Source organism: Phycomyces blakesleeanus (assembly GCF_001638985.1).
Source record: "Phycomyces blakesleeanus NRRL 1555(-) unplaced genomic scaffold PHYBLscaffold_8, whole genome shotgun sequence".
NCBI lineage: Eukaryota > Fungi > Mucoromycota > Mucoromycetes > Mucorales > Phycomycetaceae > Phycomyces > Phycomyces blakesleeanus.
This window is the reverse complement of record NW_017265141.1, coordinates 996,237-1,015,546: the sequence shown is the minus strand read 5'-3', so window position 1 is coordinate 1,015,546 and position 19,310 is coordinate 996,237. Positions and strand designations below refer to the sequence as shown.

The window sequence follows — 19,310 nt, the reverse complement described above, 5'->3', positions numbered from 1 at the left end:
GTGAGTTTATTAGGGGTATTTTTATTTATTTATTTATTTATTTATTTGGTGTAAAGACTATATGTATATATATAGATAAATATATATACATATATATACATATATATACCTTAGCGAGCTTAAAAAAGCCTTTGATTAGTTTGTACTTGTCTATTGGTGTCTCTTGCGTCACAAAGATATTAAGAGTACACGGACATTCAAGGCATACACGTGATTCGTTCTTTTTGTTCTTTTGTTTAGCCTTGTTGGTGGTTGTGTGGAAAGAAGGAAATTTAGTGTTAGTTTTTTTCTATTGTAAAAAATACAATATAGAGTTATACTGCGCGACTATAAAAAATAAAATAAAAATCAAATATAAAATAAAATAAAAATCAAATAAAATAAAAATGGAACAAAATAATAAGTCTAGCGTCTTGCTTTCCTTCACGCTCCAAAACGTCTTGAATTGCCGCATTCGACCCAACCTTTAAACGACCCTATTACGCGGCAATTTGTCCATCGTCCCACTCAACCACAGGCGGCATCCAATATAGAGACGCATCACCAATGACATTAACTAGTGAAGAAGTCAACATCATCGTCTACAGATACCTACAAGAGTCTGGTTAGTCGCCCTCATCAAATCTATCCAAGAGATTTTATACATCTTTCGCGTAGTGAGGCCACAGCTCACACGCTCGCCTCTATTATATACATATACACACAATCTATATACATTTATATATTTGTGTATATATAAATGTGTGTGAAAACACTCTTCTGTACTCTCTCTATTATATGTATATGTACATATATATATATATATATATGTATATGTATATATATCCTCTCTTCCTGACGATACCTCATCCTTAGGTTTTCGACATTCATCATTCGCATTTCAATATGAAAGTCAAGTTCAAAAGTCAGCTTATCGTGATGTCGAGATTCAACAAGGCATGCTCATCAACATTATTCACAAAGGCCTCCAATTTATGGAGATTGAAACACACATGAATGAGGTCAGTCGCACACTTCATAATGACCCGCTCTGGCTGACCGTCCGTAGGATGGCGAATTGATGGAGTGTAATGCTCCATTTTCACTTTTGAAACAACACCAATGCGACTTAACAGGAAAGGTTTATAATGAGTCCGCAGATGAGGCACAATCTAGTAATGCCTCACCGAGCGGTAAACGACAGCGAAAAGAAGAAAAAAAGGCTCAGAAAGAACGCGAAAAACGAGCACGCAAAGACTTGGATGAAGTTATGGGAACAGTAGATTCGACAGCAACATCGACAGCAACCACAGGAACAGTACCATTACCCGGTCTGGCTGGACCCGACAGTGCCTCAAATGCCAATGGCCACACAATCAAGGAAGAGTCGGATAGTAAGTTGGAAAGTGTGAAGCAGACCTCTGCAGGAGACCTCATGACATCGTAAACCATAAACACACGTATTAGCAATTATGACCGACGCCACAAATCCAGCGCACGACTCGCCCACCTCAGAAACAAAACCACATTCTGTTATCGACCCGAAGGATGTGGTTGTACTTGAGGGGCACGAAAACGAAGTGTTCTCGTGTTCATGGAATCCCGTCGTTCCTAACTTGCTGGCATCAGGGTAAATTTCTCGACTGAATGAGTAAACACACGCATATTTATATTGCGTGTGCGTGTGCGTGCGTGCATGTCTACATTTGGTCAATGACTAAGCTTATACATACAGCTCTGGGGACGCAACAGCAAGGCTCTGGCAAGTGCCTGAAGACAAAGGAAAGGTGGCCGAGCCAATTGTGCTGGACCATCTTCCAAACCACAACAATAACAAGGACGTGACAACGTTGGACTGGAATGTGAGTAAAAACAAAGGCTCGAGTACAGGCTAAACATGGTTTTTGGTTAAAATGGTTAATGGCAACTTTTTTTTGTCATGCAACAGCCATCGGGCACATTCTTGGCTACAGGCTCTTATGATGGGCAAGCTCGTATCTGGACACAGACAGGTGAATACAGCAACTCAATTGAGACAAATTTCGTGTGATGTATTTTATTTTCCTTTTAGCTATTGTTGATCATTTTCTTCACTCTCTCAGGCCAGCTACGACTTGTAATGGCTCAGCACCATGGACCAATCTTCTCGTTAAAATGGAATCGTAAAGGAGACCTTGTATTGAGTGGAAGTGCAGATACAACAACAATTGTATGGAATCCAGAAACAGGCGACATGAAACAGCAGTTTAATTTACACACCCGTAAGGCGCACTTGATCCAAAAACTCGGCAATCTTATCTCAACCTTGTACTGTAGTAGCTATCTTGGATGTGGACTGGATGGACAATACGACATTTGCATCCTGTTCTTCCGACAAGACTATTTATGTGTGTCGAGTTGGCTCAACGACCGCACTTAGAAAGTGGGTGGGGCATGAGGTAAAAGGGATTGGATACGAGGCATATAGAGAGAAACAATTAGAGAAAAGTAAACCGTTATTTCGAGATATTTAGGATGAGGTGAATGCAGTGCGCTGGGACCCAACTGGCCAATACCTTGCTTCTTGCTCTGATGACATGACAACAAAGATATGGTCTCTCTCATCAGAACATCCAATTCAGGTCATCAAAGGACATCGATTGCAGATTTATACCTTGCAGTGGGCACCATATCTTCCTTCAAAGGATGAAAGTGCGCCACGGATACTAGCCACAGCTAGCTTTGATGCCACTGTTCGTCTGTGGGATGCTCTTAGTGGGACTTGTCTCCACGTCCTCGAAAATCACACAGAGGCTGTTTACTCTATTTCCTTTAGTCCAGATGCACGTTTGTTGGCTACTGGTAGCTTTGACGAGGTCCTGAATGTCTGGTATGCAAAGGACGGTACATTGCAAAAGACATTCAAGGCCAATGGAGGTATATTCGAGGTCCATTTCAATAAGAATGGTGATAAATTGGCAGCATGTACATCTAACAAACAGGCAAGTAATTTATTTTTATAAAAAAAAAACGACAAAAATAATAATAATTGTATGCTATTCTCTTAAATGATTAACACGCTCTCATTTCTGTAGGTCGTTATATTGGACATGAAACCATAATTTGACAATCTCCCTAAAAAAATCCTCGTCTCTCTTCACTCTTCTCTTCTACCACTTCCCCCTTTGTGATCCTTCTAACAATGACATATATTGCACACAACAAAATGAAAAAAACCATATCATTTATCAGACCTATTGTACACTGCCATTTACAGCTCCCTTTATTTTTATTTTTGTCAATGTGTTTTCTTTTATCAGCTTAAGCTTTTGCTTTATTACGAATCAGTGAAGGGAAAATACACTAGAGTTTATTTATTTGTTTGTTTGTTTTTGTTTGTTTGGTGTATACTGTTTCTGTATATATATGGCTGTGTGTGTATGTATTTAAACGGCAACAACAGTAAGCTCAGCCTGGACAGGACGGCGTTCTTGCAGGATCTCCTGAGTCGATCTTGAGGTTGAGCTCAATGGGCCAAATATCCATGATTCGAGATCTTGTTGAGTTTGTCTGGGCTGAATTCTATTGAATGTGGATGAGTGTCTTGAGACAAATAAAATCAATCAAAAGAATTATCCACTTACGCCATAGATCCCTTGAAGCGATAATCTGTACCTGTGGCAACAAAGAATCGTGGTTGCCACACTAATGACTGTTTTTGACGTTTGGTAGTCTCCACACGCTGGCTATCTTCAATCCATTGTTTCTCATCACGTGCCAAATCCATATCATTGGCTTTGATGGCTGCAGTTACCTTTGCCCAAAGTCTAAAAAAGATATGTATGTATATATTACAAATTACTTAACAAAAAAAGAAATGTTTGGATAAATGTTGTTCAATATACCTTCTTGACTCATTAAGATCTTGCTGTTCCTCTGGATCAACTCGTTTTGGAACAGGCTTGCTGGCTGTTTGAACATGAAAAAAAGAGATTGGAGAAGATGGCTTTTTGGCTTTGTGGATGAAGATATGACTGTTCCACGCGCCCGAAAGTTCGTATAGTACTTGGCTGGTCGATTCGCGTTTGATTTTTCCAGAAATTAGATTGGCTTGCCCTGAAAATACACCCTGAATAGAATGTTTTCCGGGGCTGATGAGTCCACTTTGAAAATAAACCAGAAAAACCCTTTAAGTGTTTTTAGCTTACCTTTGCCTTAAAGTCGATTTCGCACACCAAATCATTGGCTTCGCATCGGATTATTGCACGGTCTCCGAGTTCCATAGTCATCTTTCCGACTATCCAAGCGCAAAAAAAAACAAGTAAATAAATATTAAGGTATAAGCACATTCATCATTTACTCGGATACACATAAGAACGTGGTACTTGCATAAAATTCCACGAGCATAAACATTTGGACTGGTGATGTGGTATTCTTCCGAGAAGCGTGTAAAATGAATACGTGAATACCCTTGCATTATAGATGCGGCACTGTTACCAAGGAAGCGTGCTTTTGGATGAATTTCTCCTTCGATGTGGATCCCGTTATCTGGACTTCCAAAGTAATAGGCCGAAATAGGTGGGTGATGGGATATTTGCTCGGCCACATAGTACGCTTTCGTTTGGTCTCTAAACTGCCATTGGCAACGGAAGAACTCGCCAAGAACAGGGTTATAGGGCTTCTTAACCCCCTATTAGATACAATAGTGTCAGACCAAAAAGAAAAAGAAAAACAACAACAAAAAAGGGGAGAGGAAAGGATCCAATGTTTGCTGCTATCATTTTCATTATTTCTTGTGTACTTGCCTTTGGTTTCACATGCCAGCCTGACATAAAGTACCGTACAATTTCAACAAAACGATCGACGGGATCTATTGTCTTACTTGCTCTGGTGGAAACACAATTTTAAAAAATTACAAAAGTCAATGAATGGGCGTACAAGGAAACTTTGATCAACTCACTCTAATAGAATATCAGGGTGTGCCATGAAATCAGTAATTTTTTCCAGCATACTCCGGGGTTCGAGAATAAATGTAGGCAAGGCCACTCTTGATAGGTCCATGTCCTTTCTCAACTGACTGATAATTCCCACAATAATATTTCTAGAATTCTCTTCAAGAACCTCTGTATCATGAGAGTCGTCTTCGACAATTGTTTTACGGAACATTGCTTATGAATATGAAAGAGGGAAAGAAAGAGATAAGGAGAAGGAAAGGTAACAGGCACTTGTTTATAAGGGACTTGGAATGACATATTAAAAGGAGGATATAATGGTATGATTGAAAAATATGGTTCATGGTATACTCCTTTTTAAACCTTTGTTTAAAAGGGGAATCTTCTTCGATCAGAAGAAGTGACAGACGCGTTGTGTGATAGAAGCGGGGGTTGATCTGGACAAGAAAGTAGATATAGTGTTTCCACCAAGGGCTAATTTCACGTGACCGCATCGGGTCCTACACATAGCCCGGACTCGCGATAGACACTCCTTCCTTCTTTCACATTGACCAGGTACGGCCGTGCCCTGCATCCATCCGTCTACTGGATATCATTATTCAATCCATCGCCTAACCTTTTATTCATATATTCTCGATGGATGTATTTATTATTCCTTTAGGCCATCATGGTTGCTTTGAATTTGCCCGCTGACGTATTGGCCAGCGCCGACGGCTCTCCCAAGCTCTTCAACAAGTGGTCCTACGAGGACATCGAGGTTAAGGATATCTCCCTCCAGGACTACATCTCCGTCCGCCAGCATGTCTACTTGCCCCACACTGCCGGTCGCTTTGCTGCCAAGCGTTTCCGTAAGGCCCAGGTATGTTCCATTTTTAAACATAGAAACCATAAATAAAAACAGGAAAATTGAAGAAAAAAGAATCTAATTGGAATTTTTAATAGTGCCCTATCGTCGAGCGTTTGACCAACTCGCTCATGATGCACGGTCGCAACAACGGCAAGAAGCTGTTGGCTGCCCGCATTGTTCAGCACGCTTTCGAGATTGTCCACCTTTTGACTGACCAGAACCCCATCCAGATCCTTGTTGATGCTATCATCAACACCGGACCCCGCGAAGATTCCACTCGCATTGGTTCCCAGGGTACTGTCCGTCGTCAGGCCGTCGATGTCTCCCCCCTCCGTCGTGTCAACCAGTCTATCTCCTTGTTGACCACCGGTACTCGTGAGGCTGCTTTCCGCAATGTCAAGACCATTGCCGAATGTCTCGCTGATGAGTTGATCAACGCTGCTAAGGGTTCCTCTAACTCTTATGCCATCAAGAAGAAGGATGAGCTTGAGCGTGTTGCCAAGTCTAACCGTTAAGAGCATTCTCTTTGGTCATATATGCTGCAATTCTTCTTCTTTTTGGAGGTACTTTAGAGTTCAATAAAAGAGAAAAAGACTTTTTATACATATGAAATTGGAATTGAAATTGAGAAATGGGAAATGAATGAAATGGAAAGTGGTTTTCTTTTATAATAAAAAAGGGCAAGTAGAAGAGGAATATATTATACTATTTTATGAGCGATAGTCTGCATTGATGGATACATATTCGTAACTCAGGTCGCATGTCCAGAATTTGGCGTCACTCTGGCCATCATTAAGATCAACCTCGATGATCAAATCCTCCATCTTAAGAATCTCGGATGCACGTGCCTCATTAACAACCTCTGGTTCACCTTCAACCATAAGACGAAGAGTTTCTGTACCGTCTGTAGGGACAAAGTTGACGCTAACCTTGCTGGGATCAATCTTGACTCCACTGTGTCCCAAACTAGCACAGATACGACCCCAGTTAGCATCCTGTCCAAAAAGAGCTGTCTTGACCAGCATAGATGTAGAGATGTGAGAAGCAGCCTTCTTTGCATTTTCGAAAGAGTCGGCACCCTAAAAAACGGTAATATGTTAATATCCGAGAGTACAATAAAAAAGGAAAGAAAATCGAAAAGTATTCCATACCTTGACGTGGATAGTGACAAACTTGGTAGCACCCTCACCATCTCTGACTACCAACTGAGCCAACTCGGCAGCAAAACTTGTCAATTGATCCCTAAATACGATATAATCTTCATTTTCTTCTTCGATCTTGACGTCGCTTGCACCGTTTGCAAGAACAGAAATTGTGTCGTTGGTGCTCATGTCACCGTCGATACTGATGGCGTTGAAACTACGGTCGACAGCATAGGTGAGTGCCTTTTGGAGTAAGGCAGGAGTGACGTGGGCATCAGTAACAACAAAACCAAGAAGAGTGGCCATATTGGGATGAATCATTCCTGCACCCTTGGCAATACCAGCCATCTTGAAAGATTTCCCGTCTTTCAAAGAAAATTGTCCCGAACGAAGCTTGGGGAAAGTATCTGTGGTCATAAAGGCTTCTGCTGCAAGTGCCCATCCCTCTTCGTGGGTATTGGACAGTACTTTGGCTGCATCTGCTATACCCTTCTCAATCTTCTCGATTGGCAACTGTTGTCCGATAACACCGGTGGACATGGTCAACGCACTCAAAGGCTTGTTCACCAAAGCATCAACTGCTGAGCGCATACGTTTGGCATTGATAATACCCTGTGCACCTGTCACAGCATTTGCACAGCCAGAATTGGTGATAACGCCGTAAATACCAGAAGGGTTCTCTTCCAAAGTAGCCTTGCTCACTAATACAGGTGCAGCTTTGAATGCATTGGTTGTAAACACAGCAGCAGCAGAACATGGAAGGTCGGATAGTACCAGCGCAAGATCCTTGTTTTTGTTCTTCTTCACACCGCAAAAGATACCGGTAGCCTTGAAACCATCGGGATATACACCTTTGGTCGCAATAAATGACTGCTTGCGAGGGGATAGATGTTCATATCCAGAAATCAATCTACGCTGCACAGCAGAGAAATTTGTAGAAAGGCGAATACGACTGGCTTGGAACATTTGGTGAGAAAGAAAAGTGAGAAGAAAAAAAAAGTCTTCTTGGGTTGGGAGTTACTCCTACCCTCCCCCCCACTCATTGACTCTAAAATTTGTTATCCAAGAGCCATGCCGCATGAGTCATTTGTGACTTGCTCACTCATACCTGAATTATGTCCCACTATAAATGGCAGCTGCGGTAACCCATGCGAAACGTATGGATTTCAAAATAATCTATAACATTATTAATTGTCTCTAAAGTGAAGTATATATGTATATGTATATTTCTTCTTTCGATCAATGCTTGGAATATATTCCCTCTTTTTAACTCATCAGTATACTTGTAACTTTCATTATGAAATAAACGAAGAGAATTGAAGTATTTTTGATTTGAATGATTCAATATTGATAAATGTATCACTTGTTAATAAATAATGGTAATCGAGCTATACAAGTAAGATTATTGATATTCAACACAGGCCTAAAAGTTGTTATTTGACATGTTGCGCGGAATTCTAAGTCTCAGGCTCAATGGAACAGTAAAGACGTGGGGTCTAATACCCTCAATATAATGATTATCACATACCTAAAATAAAATACCGCATTAAATTTCACTCATCAGCTCCAATAGGCCCAAAAGTGATTTGGTTAACCATAAATAACTGTAAGTAGTCCAATTATGTTTGCTGATAGTTTGATCAGTTCATTTGGAGTGTGCCTACAGTATTTAAATTTTCCAGTGTCAAAAGGATGGGGAGATGATTATTATAAACAGCACAACTGCAAAAAAAAAGTGTGTGTGTATAATGAAAAGAGATGTAGCACTATTTGTACCAAAACGTATAATAGCCTATCTGATCTTATTTGAAAACTGACTTTAAGCCAATGGATGATCATCATTCTGATCCTGGATACCATACACAATTGGTGTATTAACCTCATCTTCCTTGCGTCTGAAAAGAGCAGACCAATACTTGGTATTGTGCGTATCTGGGAATAATACTCCTCCGCCATCCACCAAATCATGGTCCTTCATGGGATCAAACAGATCGTTCAAGAAGCGGTCCTTTTCTGTGTTAAAGTAGTCCCAAATGCATTGTGTTTTTTGTTGGACAAGATGGGCCGAGCGTTGCGCTTCACAATTAAACAAGAAGTTGCCAAACTGACACGAATAGAGATGGTAATGCAGCTCTATCAACATCGCCTCATTGAATTCAAACCTGGTTGGAAACTGCTGCATGAGCTGATAGAGACAATCAAGGAACTGGTGGAAGACTGGACTGGTCTCTCGTTGGTAGTAATTGGATTTATAGAACTTGTTCTGCATGTCCTTGATTGTATTGGTAGCTGCATTACCGCCTGTGTGCGCCAGATTTACAAAGCATTTCTCGTTTGAAAGGTGCCCCGATCGATCAGCAAATTTGTGTCCAAAGGATACCCATTCTTTCTCTACCAGTACTTGGAATCCTTCAAACGTACGATAAAAAGGATCGAGACAAATCTCACTGATGGCTACCAATTGGGCTGTTCGATCCCACCCATCCGAACAATGTACCAAGACATGAGAGTTGTATACATGCACACTCTTTACGATAGACAACGCTCCGTCTAGGACAGTACTGATGTGCTTGAGCCAATTTGACCTTTGGAGTGCAACTCGGTTGACCTGTCCACCATTGTCAATCCCCTGCATAGCTAAATGATATATATATATATATAAGATGCATTTCTACAAACATATATCTTTAAATACTTTTAACTCACCATCCACCATCTTTGTTAGACTGTCTCGCATAACATGGATATTCTCAATTGCAACATAAATCTTCTTACAGTTCCGATAATTTTCCATATTCTCTGTCCCTGCTCCTCTTGCCACATTTCCCATTGCATTTGCCATTGGACGTGCATCTACAATCATGTTTACCGCCGTGGAACCATAAAGAGTCTGTCCACTTGGTACTACAGGTACATTAGACGCAAAAATTGCTTCGATCAGCTTTTCATCCTGAATAGACCGGGCTTGCTTGAACCCAACCATCGGCTGGCTGCTTCGAGTAATAGTCGCCTATTATTATTATTATTATTATATAAAAAGAAATGAGAACTTATTTTATTAGCCGTAATAGATGGTTTTTTTTAAAAAAAAAAAACTTTGTCCTTTCTCTTTCTACTTTTTAACTTTGGTTTTATTTCCATTCCTCACCATATTGCTCCAATGCAGGTATGATAACACCGGAATTCTGGCCTTGCTTCGGTATTTAGCTGCATAGTTGAGAGTAGCGTCGGTAATCTTTGTTGGGACAACTAAGAACCGTGGATATGTCGGAGAATACTATAATAATCATAAGCATTCATTTCAAAGCCAAAACATCAATAACTTACTTTATAATCTCTGTTAAGGGTTGATATACGCCAGTTTCCTGTCTTTTCGCCAACACCCATACGAGAATACTCTCTTGCTGTGTCATAAACACTCCATCCTGATGTTGATGTGTACGGTGTAATGGGTCTGAATCTGAAGGCAAGAAGCTTCTCAGTCGAGTCTATAAATGGATTCCAATCAAAAGAACTCTCGATCAGTCAAGTGAGCCAAAAAGTATTTCTCCATTTTGATATGTATATATATATAAAACTTTACCGACACACGTGTATTTCTGTATATAATCATAAACATATTGCGCCTCTCCGTCCTTAAGCATCGCTAGAGTTACGATAACAAAATCACGGCATCGGATATGAAGTGGATATCTTCCTGTTTGAAGAGAAGGCGGCCTCCGCTCGACAGTGTGGATCATTGGATAAGGAATCTGTGAGAGGACAGCCGAGACTTAATATAAAAACCTCATCAAAGATGCCAGAAATGAATGAATGTCCTGTCTAGTCTCCTAGTCTTCTCTTATACCCCTTCTTTCTTACCCACAGCTCCTCATTGTCGTTATATCTGTATATAAGGCATTGCAAGTTCAAATGAACTGTTCCTGTAAAGACTTGTTGTCCTGTTTCTAACTGTACATCCTCAACCTAGATAATGATGTGATTTAGGGACAAATGTTTGATCGATATAATTAGGAGTTCATTCGTACCTTGGCGGCCAGTAATTCGTCGGTATTCATCTTGTATTCTCCAGGTGTATTCGTCGATAGTGTGTGTGGGGTGAGTGTGCTACGTGACGGTGTGGCGGCCAATGGTACTCTAGTTTATATCCGGGGTAGACAAAATATGGATGGATTCCGAAACCTGCACAAGATACTCGTCAACGAGACACCAAGAATCAATGACTGTTCGTTATATTCCAACTTGGCACTTTCACACCGAGACTTGCAATATGGATTGGTCACGTGTAATCCAATAAGAGAAGTTGGAGACAGAGACAAATATATATATATAGTTATCTTTATATGCGTATTCTACTTTTTGCTCTTTATTAAATAAATGATACCTTGCCTAAATTGCTCTTTGTTGTTTTTGTTGTTGTTGTTTAGTTTCTTCCTGTTACCAAGAGTTGTAGAAATGAAACAATAAATGTATACTTGAATATATAAATATAGTTATCGTCACGCGGAATCCACAGAAGCGTATTACAATTATGATAGTTATACTTTTTACATTTAAAAATTAAATAAATTCGTGTGATGTTCATCAAATATGTGGACTCTTTTTGCTGTAAAACCTATCAAAATATCCAAACAGTTCAAAGCCAAAACAAACAAGAGCATTGTCTTGGGAAATTGCTTTTGCTTGGGGGGACTTTTTTTATTCTAAAGAGTAAATTGCAAGGGCACCCGCTTCTGCCTTTCCGACGCCTGCCGCAGCCAGACGGACATCTCCTACATCAAAGGACTCGACCCAGTTCAGCTTAACAAACCCATTATCTAATTGGAATGTTTGTCCGAGGGTAGGGCTTTGCTCTCCTTCCAACTCTGACCACTCCCAAAGGGCAAGTGACCCGTTTGCAGATCCAGACACAAGTTTGGTTCGAGTAGATGGAAGGAATGTTCTACAACAATAGTAATCAGTCAGATAAAATTAGATCCACATGGCCAAGTTTTAGTAGTAAGAAAAACAATAGACTCACAGACTATTAACCATTGATTTGTGGCCATTTTCTAGTCGGGTAATGGTTGGTACGCCGTTTTTTAATCTTTTCTTTGTATTGCAAGAAATTAACTGAACAGTAGAGTCTCCAAGACCAGCTGCTATAATTTGGCCGTCCTTGGAAACCGCAAGAGAGTAAACAAACGGAGGATTGAACATCTGTGCAGCAGTAGGTTCACTGGGATCTATGGTTATAAAGCCGGTTGTTTAAACACAGTGGAGTAACATTGATATTGATAATGTATTTCTTACTCATATCAAAAGTCTCTGTGATCATGCCACGCGAAAAGTCCCATTGAAACACTTTACTATCCAAACCTCCAGACCAGACTATTCCATTTTGATAAGGTATTCCTAGTCAGTCCCACAGATCACATTCATCCATACAAACTTCACCTTGCCATGGTTTCTTGGGTCTAAACTTGACTGCCATAGCAATCTACAAATAGTATTTTATAACCATTAAACTATATTTTAACGTTCAGTTTTTTCTTCAGCTTGCTAAACATACCGAATTATGCTTCTTGGAGAATGATTTGTGAATTTTGTGGGTTGACAGATCCACTGTATTAAAAAGTTAGATTTTTTTCTTGGTCTTAAATATTATATCCTTCACTTGCCTACATTAATATAACCATCATCATCAGCCGTTGCCAAAAATGTATTTTTTTCGTTGACATCGATCTGTAATCATGCACAACAAACAATCCATATTAGTCAATTCACACAGACCACACAAGTGAATAAACACACAAACAAAACAATTGCGCACTTACTGCATTGATCTCATCTGCACTAAAATTATATTCACGAGCAGGTTCTGCCAAAATCATATCTGTGTTTCTCAAATCAAAGGTGTACACCTTTGTTCCTGAAGATAGATAGATATATGGACAGCTTGATTGTGGAGCAAATGAAATGCTAGAGACCTATCATATGAAACAAACAAGCAAACGACCAAACAAACAGATAAATTTCTTTTCAAAACTTTATTTGAACATTCACGATCAAACCTACAGGACTATTCAGATTCTGAATTCCTTTTACAACACGCGAAGAACGAAGATCCCAAATACGACAAGTATTGTCCTCTATATAGTATACTACTACATGAGCACGATTGTGGTAGATCAATATTGAATGATCAGGCTAGTAATGACATGCCTGAGCCAGACGCTAATAAGTGCTCTCCTAAGAAGGATTGTTTTGCATATTTGAGACAAATGACAGGTGCTTTATGACCATCGAGTTTAACAATTGGTGTCAATGGTATTGTGCTCATTGTCAAATTAAATCTAACAAAATGAACACGAAAGCTTCAATTAGGAGACAACTAAGCAAATTATTCGGGAAACCAATCTGGGGTATTTGATATCCATTTGTATGTGTATATGTGTGCTTGTGAAAATATTCTTTAGGCATCACTTTAAAGAATATATATATTTCATATATTTTAAAACATGACATTAGGTATCTTTAGACCTATGCTTCCAAGACTTTGGATAATCATATATATCGCTCAGCACAAGGGTATGAGGGCTTAATAGCAACCATAAACTCTTTTTAGATATTTAATATATCAAAAATTATATTTAATTTTCAATAGAGTATGCAAATATATTTGTCACTACATAACCTTTTTGTTTAAGAGGCTATCTTATGCTATACTAAAGTGATTGTTACTTCAATACCTCTCCCGTAAAAATAAATGTAAAATATGGTTTTGTTAATTACGTCCCATCAGATTAGTTCAACACACCCAATTTAATTCAAATAGCAAGAAAATTGGGAGCTTTTGTTAAGCTATCTTGAGATCTTACTTTAGTTTGCCACTTAGTTCTTATCAATCATTTCAAAAGCAAAAATATTTTATTGTTTCAATTCAGATATTTATCCATTTTATTAGTATTATTATTATTACTATTACTATAGGTCACGAAAGAAGTCACAGTTATAATCCATTGTCCTTATTTTTTGTGTATATTTACAAGACCCCTACTGAGGTATGAAATAGCTATTATCCAAACAATGAAAAGATATTAACTAGCAAGTTTACAAGTTCAATCTCGTTTAACTCGAGAAAACTCTCAGGAGAGATATCTCGACTTCGGGTTCTCTCTCTTGCTCGGTAACTCGAAGCCCCTCAATTGAGCTGTCCTTCTATTGACCTCTATGGATGTTAAGAAGTGATATGAAGTCCTATATACTAGTTATGTTATCCTCTGATACTTTTTACCCCAATATATGCATGTATTTTCTATAAAATGGGAGTTGAACATATGGAAGCAGCAAATAGCTATCATAACCGCGACTTAAGGTATTACTTATCCCTTGCAACAACTAAGAGGTCTGAAGGGGACTATTAAATTTCTGGGAATATCTGTAATGGACATATCACAGAAGGTATTATGCTACAACTAAATATTAAAAACATTACATATCTTAGTATTCGTGCCCAGCTATAGAGAAATGTGAAAGAATATAGAAAAATTCTACCAGTACCTGGTACGTTGTTTGGTAAATGCATTACTATAGAATTGTCACCTTATACTGCTGGAAAGTAGGAGAGATGTGTAGCCCAGCCCCAAAGATCTAAACAACAACAACAACAACAACAACAACAACAGGAAAGACTTTTCTTTGCTGCTAGTCCCTTTAGTCTCCAATGAGAAGTCGTGGAGGGGCTTGCGTCCAAGGAGACCTCATTGGTATGTGTACCAAAAAAAAAAAGACCCAAGAGTTTTCTCTTACGAACAAAGAATAATGAACAGACTAACAAACCAACAAACTTTAAAGCTTGAATATGACTTAGCACAAAACCAAATGCTCTATTTTAACCTTTTTATTATTAATTTATACGATATTCAAGGAATTTCTCGTTTATTGTATATATATGTATATTCAAGTGACGGAGCATTGTGCATGCATGTAATGAACTAGTGGGATCTGGCAAGTTTTTCCATCCTAACAATAAAAGACAAGAGGGAGGAGAGTTTTCAGTGACATCACAGGGATTAAGAGAAGAAAAGGAACCAGTAAGCAAAGGTAGCTGTTGAGCTTAAAAGAAGACCTGGTGGAGTATATGATGATGTAAAAGAGGGTCTGAGAAAAGAATGTTCATGTATTGTTCTGGTTTTAACAGACAGTAGGGCCAACTGAGCTTTTTAACAGTGATATATATGTATGTATATATATATAATATTCACCTTACCCTGGATTGGTTTGTAAGTGGGCCTTATAGACAGTCAAGAAGACAGACATCTGAAAGTTGAATTAGCCTAAAAGAACAGAAGTGATGACATATAATATACTTAAAATTTATGAGAACAAATGATAAAGACAGGCTCTCCCGGACTGATTTATAAGAACGATGTTTTTCATTAGCAGATATATCAATAATAGATTTATATGGAGCATATTATTGTACACAGCTACTTGAAAATATAGTACTGTTAAACATGATTGAGTATATAGGCTTAGTTTATAAGCTACTTGATGATAAAAAGACGAAAGGTTCCAGTCTTAAGACATGTTACAGTTGAATCATGATTTTGATAAGTAATAAGCCTAATGATTGTAAGAGCTTATAATATCTAGCTTTCTATTTTGTTTATTGGATCATATTGATATGAATTTGTATTTAAGTTATAATAATCACGATAGGTTTATTCAAGTAAGCTCTCTTTTCTCTCTTTTAGTAATACATGCGTATGCCTTTGAGTTCAGTCATGCCATATTTCCTAATACATGCCGTCTATGATATTATCATAAACTTCTTGTAGAGTCTCAAGCAGATTTATTAAATATTTTTCTCTTTCTATAACTCTGTGCAATTCAAAAAAAAAACCTTGTCTTTATATTTTATTAAAATCCTTTTAGTCGGCTTTAAATCCGGACTTTGCACAGGGCAACTTGCCCAAGCTGACATTATTCCCATGTATGTACTCCTTGTAAAGGTTGCTTACATGTTACCTGTCATTATATTGAAATATATGTATACGTGTACATATATAATATACTCCAGCCTTTATAGAGAATATTCCCATTTTAGTGAACTTTTTAGAAACATAGATGCATATAAAGTGTCCAGTAACTGGTGTCACAATTTAGTAGACTCCTAGAGTTTATGTAATACCTTCCATTGTTTTCTTCTTATTCTTATTCTTATTCTTTAAGCAAAAGCTTGCGTGATTTGAAATGGGTTATTGGCTTTAACCTGGTTTACAAGATACTTTTGTGTAAATTATACTATTGTTACTTTTTTTTCTTAGAAAAAAAAATAAAGAAACCCAAAAAGCTTGTTGTCGTACTAGGTAAATTCTACCAGTGTACAGAAATAAAGAATTCAATCGGTTGGAATGCGATTGAAAAATATGCTGACCATAAGAAATTGTTTACAAAATTTTCTTATCGAATTTCAATCCAATAAAAAAAATGAATATATAGATGCTTGTATTTTCATATATATATATATAGTCTTTTTTTTATTTCTTGATCGTGTACCTTTTCACCCCTGCATTATATAAGAAAGCTTGGTTTTATTTTGTGGGTTGAACTTTGATTTATTTGTTGATCACCTTCCACGCTTCCACAATGGTATTAGGATATTTGCTGCAATATTTAGCGGGGAAATTTATTGTTTCCCTTTTCTGTTCTGTTCTTAAGACATGGAAATATATTACCAAAGTTTGATTCTATTAAATCAACCCTGTAGTTTGAGCCTATTTGGATCTTCAAAATCTCAAAAGGTTTCTTCTATTATAACACACACACACATATATATAGAAAGAGAGAGGAGATATAGAGATAGAGATGTATAGAGAAAATAAATGGGGGTAATAGGTAATATCATCGTATTTTATCAGCGGGATTAATACCGGGGGCATGCCATTAGAGTAAGTTTGAAAAAAAAGGAGGGTGATGTATAGTGTAAAGAAGATGAACCCTCAAAAGTTTAGATGCTCTGAGAGTGAATAAAAGTACTGTTCGCCACAAGGTGGGAAAAGCAGGAAAAAAAATATATAAAAAAAAGCTGTATAATGTTTGTGTGTCTGTTGTGTGTTCTTTTTTTTTGGCGTTGGGATTTGGTGTTTCTTTCTCTTGACTTCTGGGTTAATTGCACAAACCGCACGTCAGTTTGGATAAGAGGCCTTGTTTACGACGAGGTTCGGAAGCATCCTGGTTGACGGGTTGGGATATTGCTGGTGTTTCTTGAGCAGAAACCATTGCTGGTGTGCCCTGGGTACCGTTCAATTGGCGCTTGTTGTTTTCAATTACCTTTTTGGCGGGTGTAGGAAGACCCTGGCGACTAGCTTGGCGTTTGGATAATGTCTAAATAATAAAAATAAAAATATGCACTTATCAGATCCACGAATATAAAACATATATAAAAGTGTGTGGATATAATATAATGTATGATGTTGTGTAATTTACCTCCCAGCCTTTGCCATTGTTGAGCGTCATCCAATCGTATACACCGTCTTCGACTTCGCCAGATTTTTTGATAACCTTTGAAAACAATTCACGCAAAAATTCATAATCAGGAGCTTCGTCGAAACCAAGTTTGCGGACGTATTGGAGATAGATTCCGAACTCCTCTAGAGAAAAGAAAAGTAACAATCATTTTGTGAGCCATTATATTATCATTATAAAATAAGATTTATTGTTTGTCCTACCTGGATACCCTTCACAGAGATCTCTGATTACTGTGCTCTGTTTCTTTTCGCCGATCTTCTCGTATTTCTGCTTGTTAGTAGCTGCTCTTAACCCCTGCCAAGGTAATGAACCACGCAAGAAGTACATAAACACATGGCCGAGTGCCTCGAGGTCATCACGGCGTGATTGCTCTACAAGATTGGTTCAGTTGAAAAAAAGAAAAGAAAGAAAAAAGAATTTTAATAATCATAATCATAATCATAATCATAAAAACAATAAAAATCATAATAATAATAAAACTTCCGAAGTCAAAATTCAGGTATTCATTACCTCTTCCCAAATGGGTGTTGATACTCATGTAACGCGCGGTTCCGGACAGACTTTTGCGCTCACGATAGGGAATATGTTGCTTCGTTCTAGGATCTCTATAGAGTTTGGCCATGCCAAAGTCCACAATAAAAACTTCGTTGGCCGATTCTGTCCCAGGCTTTCCGATCAAGAAATTGTCAGGCTTAATATCGCGGTAAATTAAGTTCTTTTCGTGAATAGATTCGACACGGTTTAACTATATTTCATAAGTAAAATAAGTAAGTATATAAAAATATATATAAAACGATCAATCAAATCAAATCAAATCGAATCAAATCAAATCAATTAATCGATTAATCAATTAATCGATTAATAAACCGTTCAATTCGTTTCCTAGTCTACTGGAAATAAGAAAGACAATCAAGCAAAAAAAAGGACTTGCCATCTGTTGAGCGAGCATAGCGACAGTCTTTGGAGTGAATTTGCGACCACAGACATCGAACATATCTTCCAGACTGGGGCCAAGCAAATCGATGACAAGAATGTTGTGAAGGCCTTCCTGGCCAAAGTAATAGGCTGTTGGTATTCCAGCTAAAATAAAATAAAGAAGAAAAAATAGAAATATATATTATATTATTAATATAAAATTTGATGTTTAATGGTAATAATTGTGTGTAGAGAGAGAAAGAAAAACTTGAGGCTTACGAGTGCCAGCCATGATCTTGTAGGTACGGTACTCATCGCGTAGTTGAGGGGCATCGCTTTTTCTAGGTTCAAATTTAATAGCCACCTGTTGGTTATTGAGGAGGTTTGTGCCTATAATAAAAATAAAGAATGAAAGAATAAAAGAAAGGGAACAATCATGATAATGATAATGATAATGATAATGGTGATATTCATAAATAGGTAAAGATTAAGAGAAATTAACAAAATGTTTATAGATGATGGCGTCATTATTCATTTACCTTCATAAATAATTCCAAAGCTGCCTTCGCCAATCTTTCGGCCGACTCGGTAATGAACGCCGACGACGTTGTGGGAGGAGGATGGATTGGTTGCTGGTGCTGATGGTTGACTATTTCCGGCCATGACAGATGAATGGAGACTAAGATTCCAGACGGAGATGGATGAGCAAGTTGTGTGATTATTATTATAATTATGAAATATATAAAATAAAGGAAAAAAAACTGGGAGCAAATAAAATGCTAGGGTGGGTTATTGGAGTGTGAAAATGAACCAAGGTTGCAGATAGTTTTGCTTGTTATTTTTTGGTATAATTTATATAATTTGCAATTATATAATATATAAATAGATATGTATACATATACATTTACATGTACATATACACATACATATCCATATACACATTTGTATACATTTGTATATATTTATATACATTTATATACA

General features: G+C 37.9%; 8 protein-coding genes across 8 annotated transcripts; 3 read left to right on the top strand and 5 right to left on the bottom strand.

The window, feature by feature from the left end:
* Window positions 1-1,253: 1,253 nt before the first annotated feature.
* On the top strand, window positions 1,254-3,178 carry PHYBLDRAFT_132969 (hypothetical protein). Its single transcript, XM_018429537.1, has 8 exons — window positions 1,254-1,373; window positions 1,447-1,609; window positions 1,715-1,841; window positions 1,928-1,991; window positions 2,082-2,240; window positions 2,296-2,417; window positions 2,493-2,960; window positions 3,054-3,178. The coding sequence occupies exons 2-8, from the start codon at window positions 1,452-1,454 to the stop codon at window positions 3,078-3,080; spliced, it is 1,125 nt and encodes a 374-aa protein (XP_018292980.1). The 5' UTR covers window positions 1,254-1,373; window positions 1,447-1,451; the 3' UTR covers window positions 3,081-3,178.
* Window positions 3,179-3,404: 226 nt separating this feature from the next.
* PHYBLDRAFT_144291 (hypothetical protein) lies at window positions 3,405-5,124 on the bottom strand (the record flags this gene model as incomplete). The annotated part of the gene is made up of 7 exons (XM_018431186.1): window positions 3,405-3,540; window positions 3,603-3,785; window positions 3,864-4,087; window positions 4,167-4,255; window positions 4,327-4,648; window positions 4,776-4,845; window positions 4,919-5,124. 7 exons carry the CDS (start codon window positions 5,122-5,124, stop codon window positions 3,405-3,407), a joined length of 1,230 nt encoding a protein of 409 aa, XP_018292979.1.
* A 453-nt stretch (window positions 5,125-5,577) lies between these two features.
* PHYBLDRAFT_155149 (hypothetical protein) lies at window positions 5,578-6,272 on the top strand (the record flags this gene model as incomplete). The annotated part of the gene is made up of 2 exons (XM_018433387.1): window positions 5,578-5,769; window positions 5,853-6,272. 2 exons carry the CDS (start codon window positions 5,578-5,580, stop codon window positions 6,270-6,272), a joined length of 612 nt encoding a protein of 203 aa, XP_018292978.1.
* A 125-nt stretch (window positions 6,273-6,397) lies between these two features.
* Window positions 6,398-7,918, bottom strand: PHYBLDRAFT_132962 (hypothetical protein). Its single transcript, XM_018429536.1, has 2 exons — window positions 6,909-7,918; window positions 6,398-6,836 (listed from the first exon to the last, which is right to left on the bottom strand). Exons 1-2 carry the CDS (start codon window positions 7,863-7,865, stop codon window positions 6,468-6,470), a joined length of 1,326 nt encoding a protein of 441 aa, XP_018292977.1. The 5' UTR covers window positions 7,866-7,918; the 3' UTR covers window positions 6,398-6,467.
* An 800-nt stretch (window positions 7,919-8,718) lies between these two features.
* PHYBLDRAFT_155147 (hypothetical protein) lies at window positions 8,719-10,639 on the bottom strand (the record flags this gene model as incomplete). Its single annotated transcript, XM_018433386.1, has 5 exons — window positions 8,719-9,536; window positions 9,606-9,909; window positions 10,048-10,176; window positions 10,227-10,387; window positions 10,483-10,639. The coding sequence occupies 5 exons, from the start codon at window positions 10,637-10,639 to the stop codon at window positions 8,719-8,721; spliced, it is 1,569 nt and encodes a 522-aa protein (XP_018292976.1).
* A 958-nt stretch (window positions 10,640-11,597) lies between these two features.
* On the bottom strand, window positions 11,598-13,221 carry PHYBLDRAFT_144287 (hypothetical protein; the record flags this gene model as incomplete). The annotated part of the gene is made up of 9 exons (XM_018431185.1): window positions 11,598-11,841; window positions 11,920-12,124; window positions 12,192-12,269; window positions 12,336-12,378; window positions 12,451-12,503; window positions 12,575-12,623; window positions 12,716-12,868; window positions 12,957-13,088; window positions 13,168-13,221. 9 exons carry the CDS (start codon window positions 13,219-13,221, stop codon window positions 11,598-11,600), a joined length of 1,011 nt encoding a protein of 336 aa, XP_018292975.1.
* A 1,383-nt stretch (window positions 13,222-14,604) lies between these two features.
* On the top strand, window positions 14,605-16,060 carry PHYBLDRAFT_61022 (hypothetical protein; the record flags this gene model as incomplete). Its single annotated transcript, XM_018440734.1, has 5 exons — window positions 14,605-14,647; window positions 14,880-14,974; window positions 15,603-15,612; window positions 15,819-15,876; window positions 15,964-16,060. The coding sequence occupies 5 exons, from the start codon at window positions 14,605-14,607 to the stop codon at window positions 16,058-16,060; spliced, it is 303 nt and encodes a 100-aa protein (XP_018292974.1).
* A 991-nt stretch (window positions 16,061-17,051) lies between these two features.
* Window positions 17,052-18,992, bottom strand: PHYBLDRAFT_167269 (Serine/Threonine kinase CK1; the record flags this gene model as incomplete). Its single annotated transcript, XM_018435615.1, has 7 exons — window positions 17,052-17,270; window positions 17,373-17,536; window positions 17,615-17,785; window positions 17,925-18,159; window positions 18,322-18,494; window positions 18,609-18,719; window positions 18,869-18,992. The coding sequence occupies 7 exons, from the start codon at window positions 18,990-18,992 to the stop codon at window positions 17,052-17,054; spliced, it is 1,197 nt and encodes a 398-aa protein (XP_018292973.1).
* Window positions 18,993-19,310: the final 318 nt, after the last annotated feature.

Excerpts from the sequence above, each read along its gene's own strand:
- PHYBLDRAFT_132962 (XM_018429536.1), bottom strand. The coding sequence starts at position 7,865 with ATGTTCCAAGCCAGTCGTATTCGCCTTTCTACAAATTTCTCTGCTGTG. Across the intron at positions 6,837-6,908 it reads TTGTCACTATCCACGTCAAG|GGTGCCGACTCTTTCGAAAA; the intron begins GTATGGAATACT and ends ACCGTTTTTTAG.
- PHYBLDRAFT_132969 (XM_018429537.1), top strand. The coding sequence starts at position 1,452 with ATGACCGACGCCACAAATCCAGCGCACGACTCGCCCACCTCAGAAACA. Across the intron at positions 1,992-2,081 it reads TCGTATCTGGACACAGACAG|GCCAGCTACGACTTGTAATG; the intron begins GTGAATACAGCA and ends TCACTCTCTCAG. Across the intron at positions 2,241-2,295 it reads GCAGTTTAATTTACACACCC|TAGCTATCTTGGATGTGGAC; the intron begins GTAAGGCGCACT and ends CTTGTACTGTAG.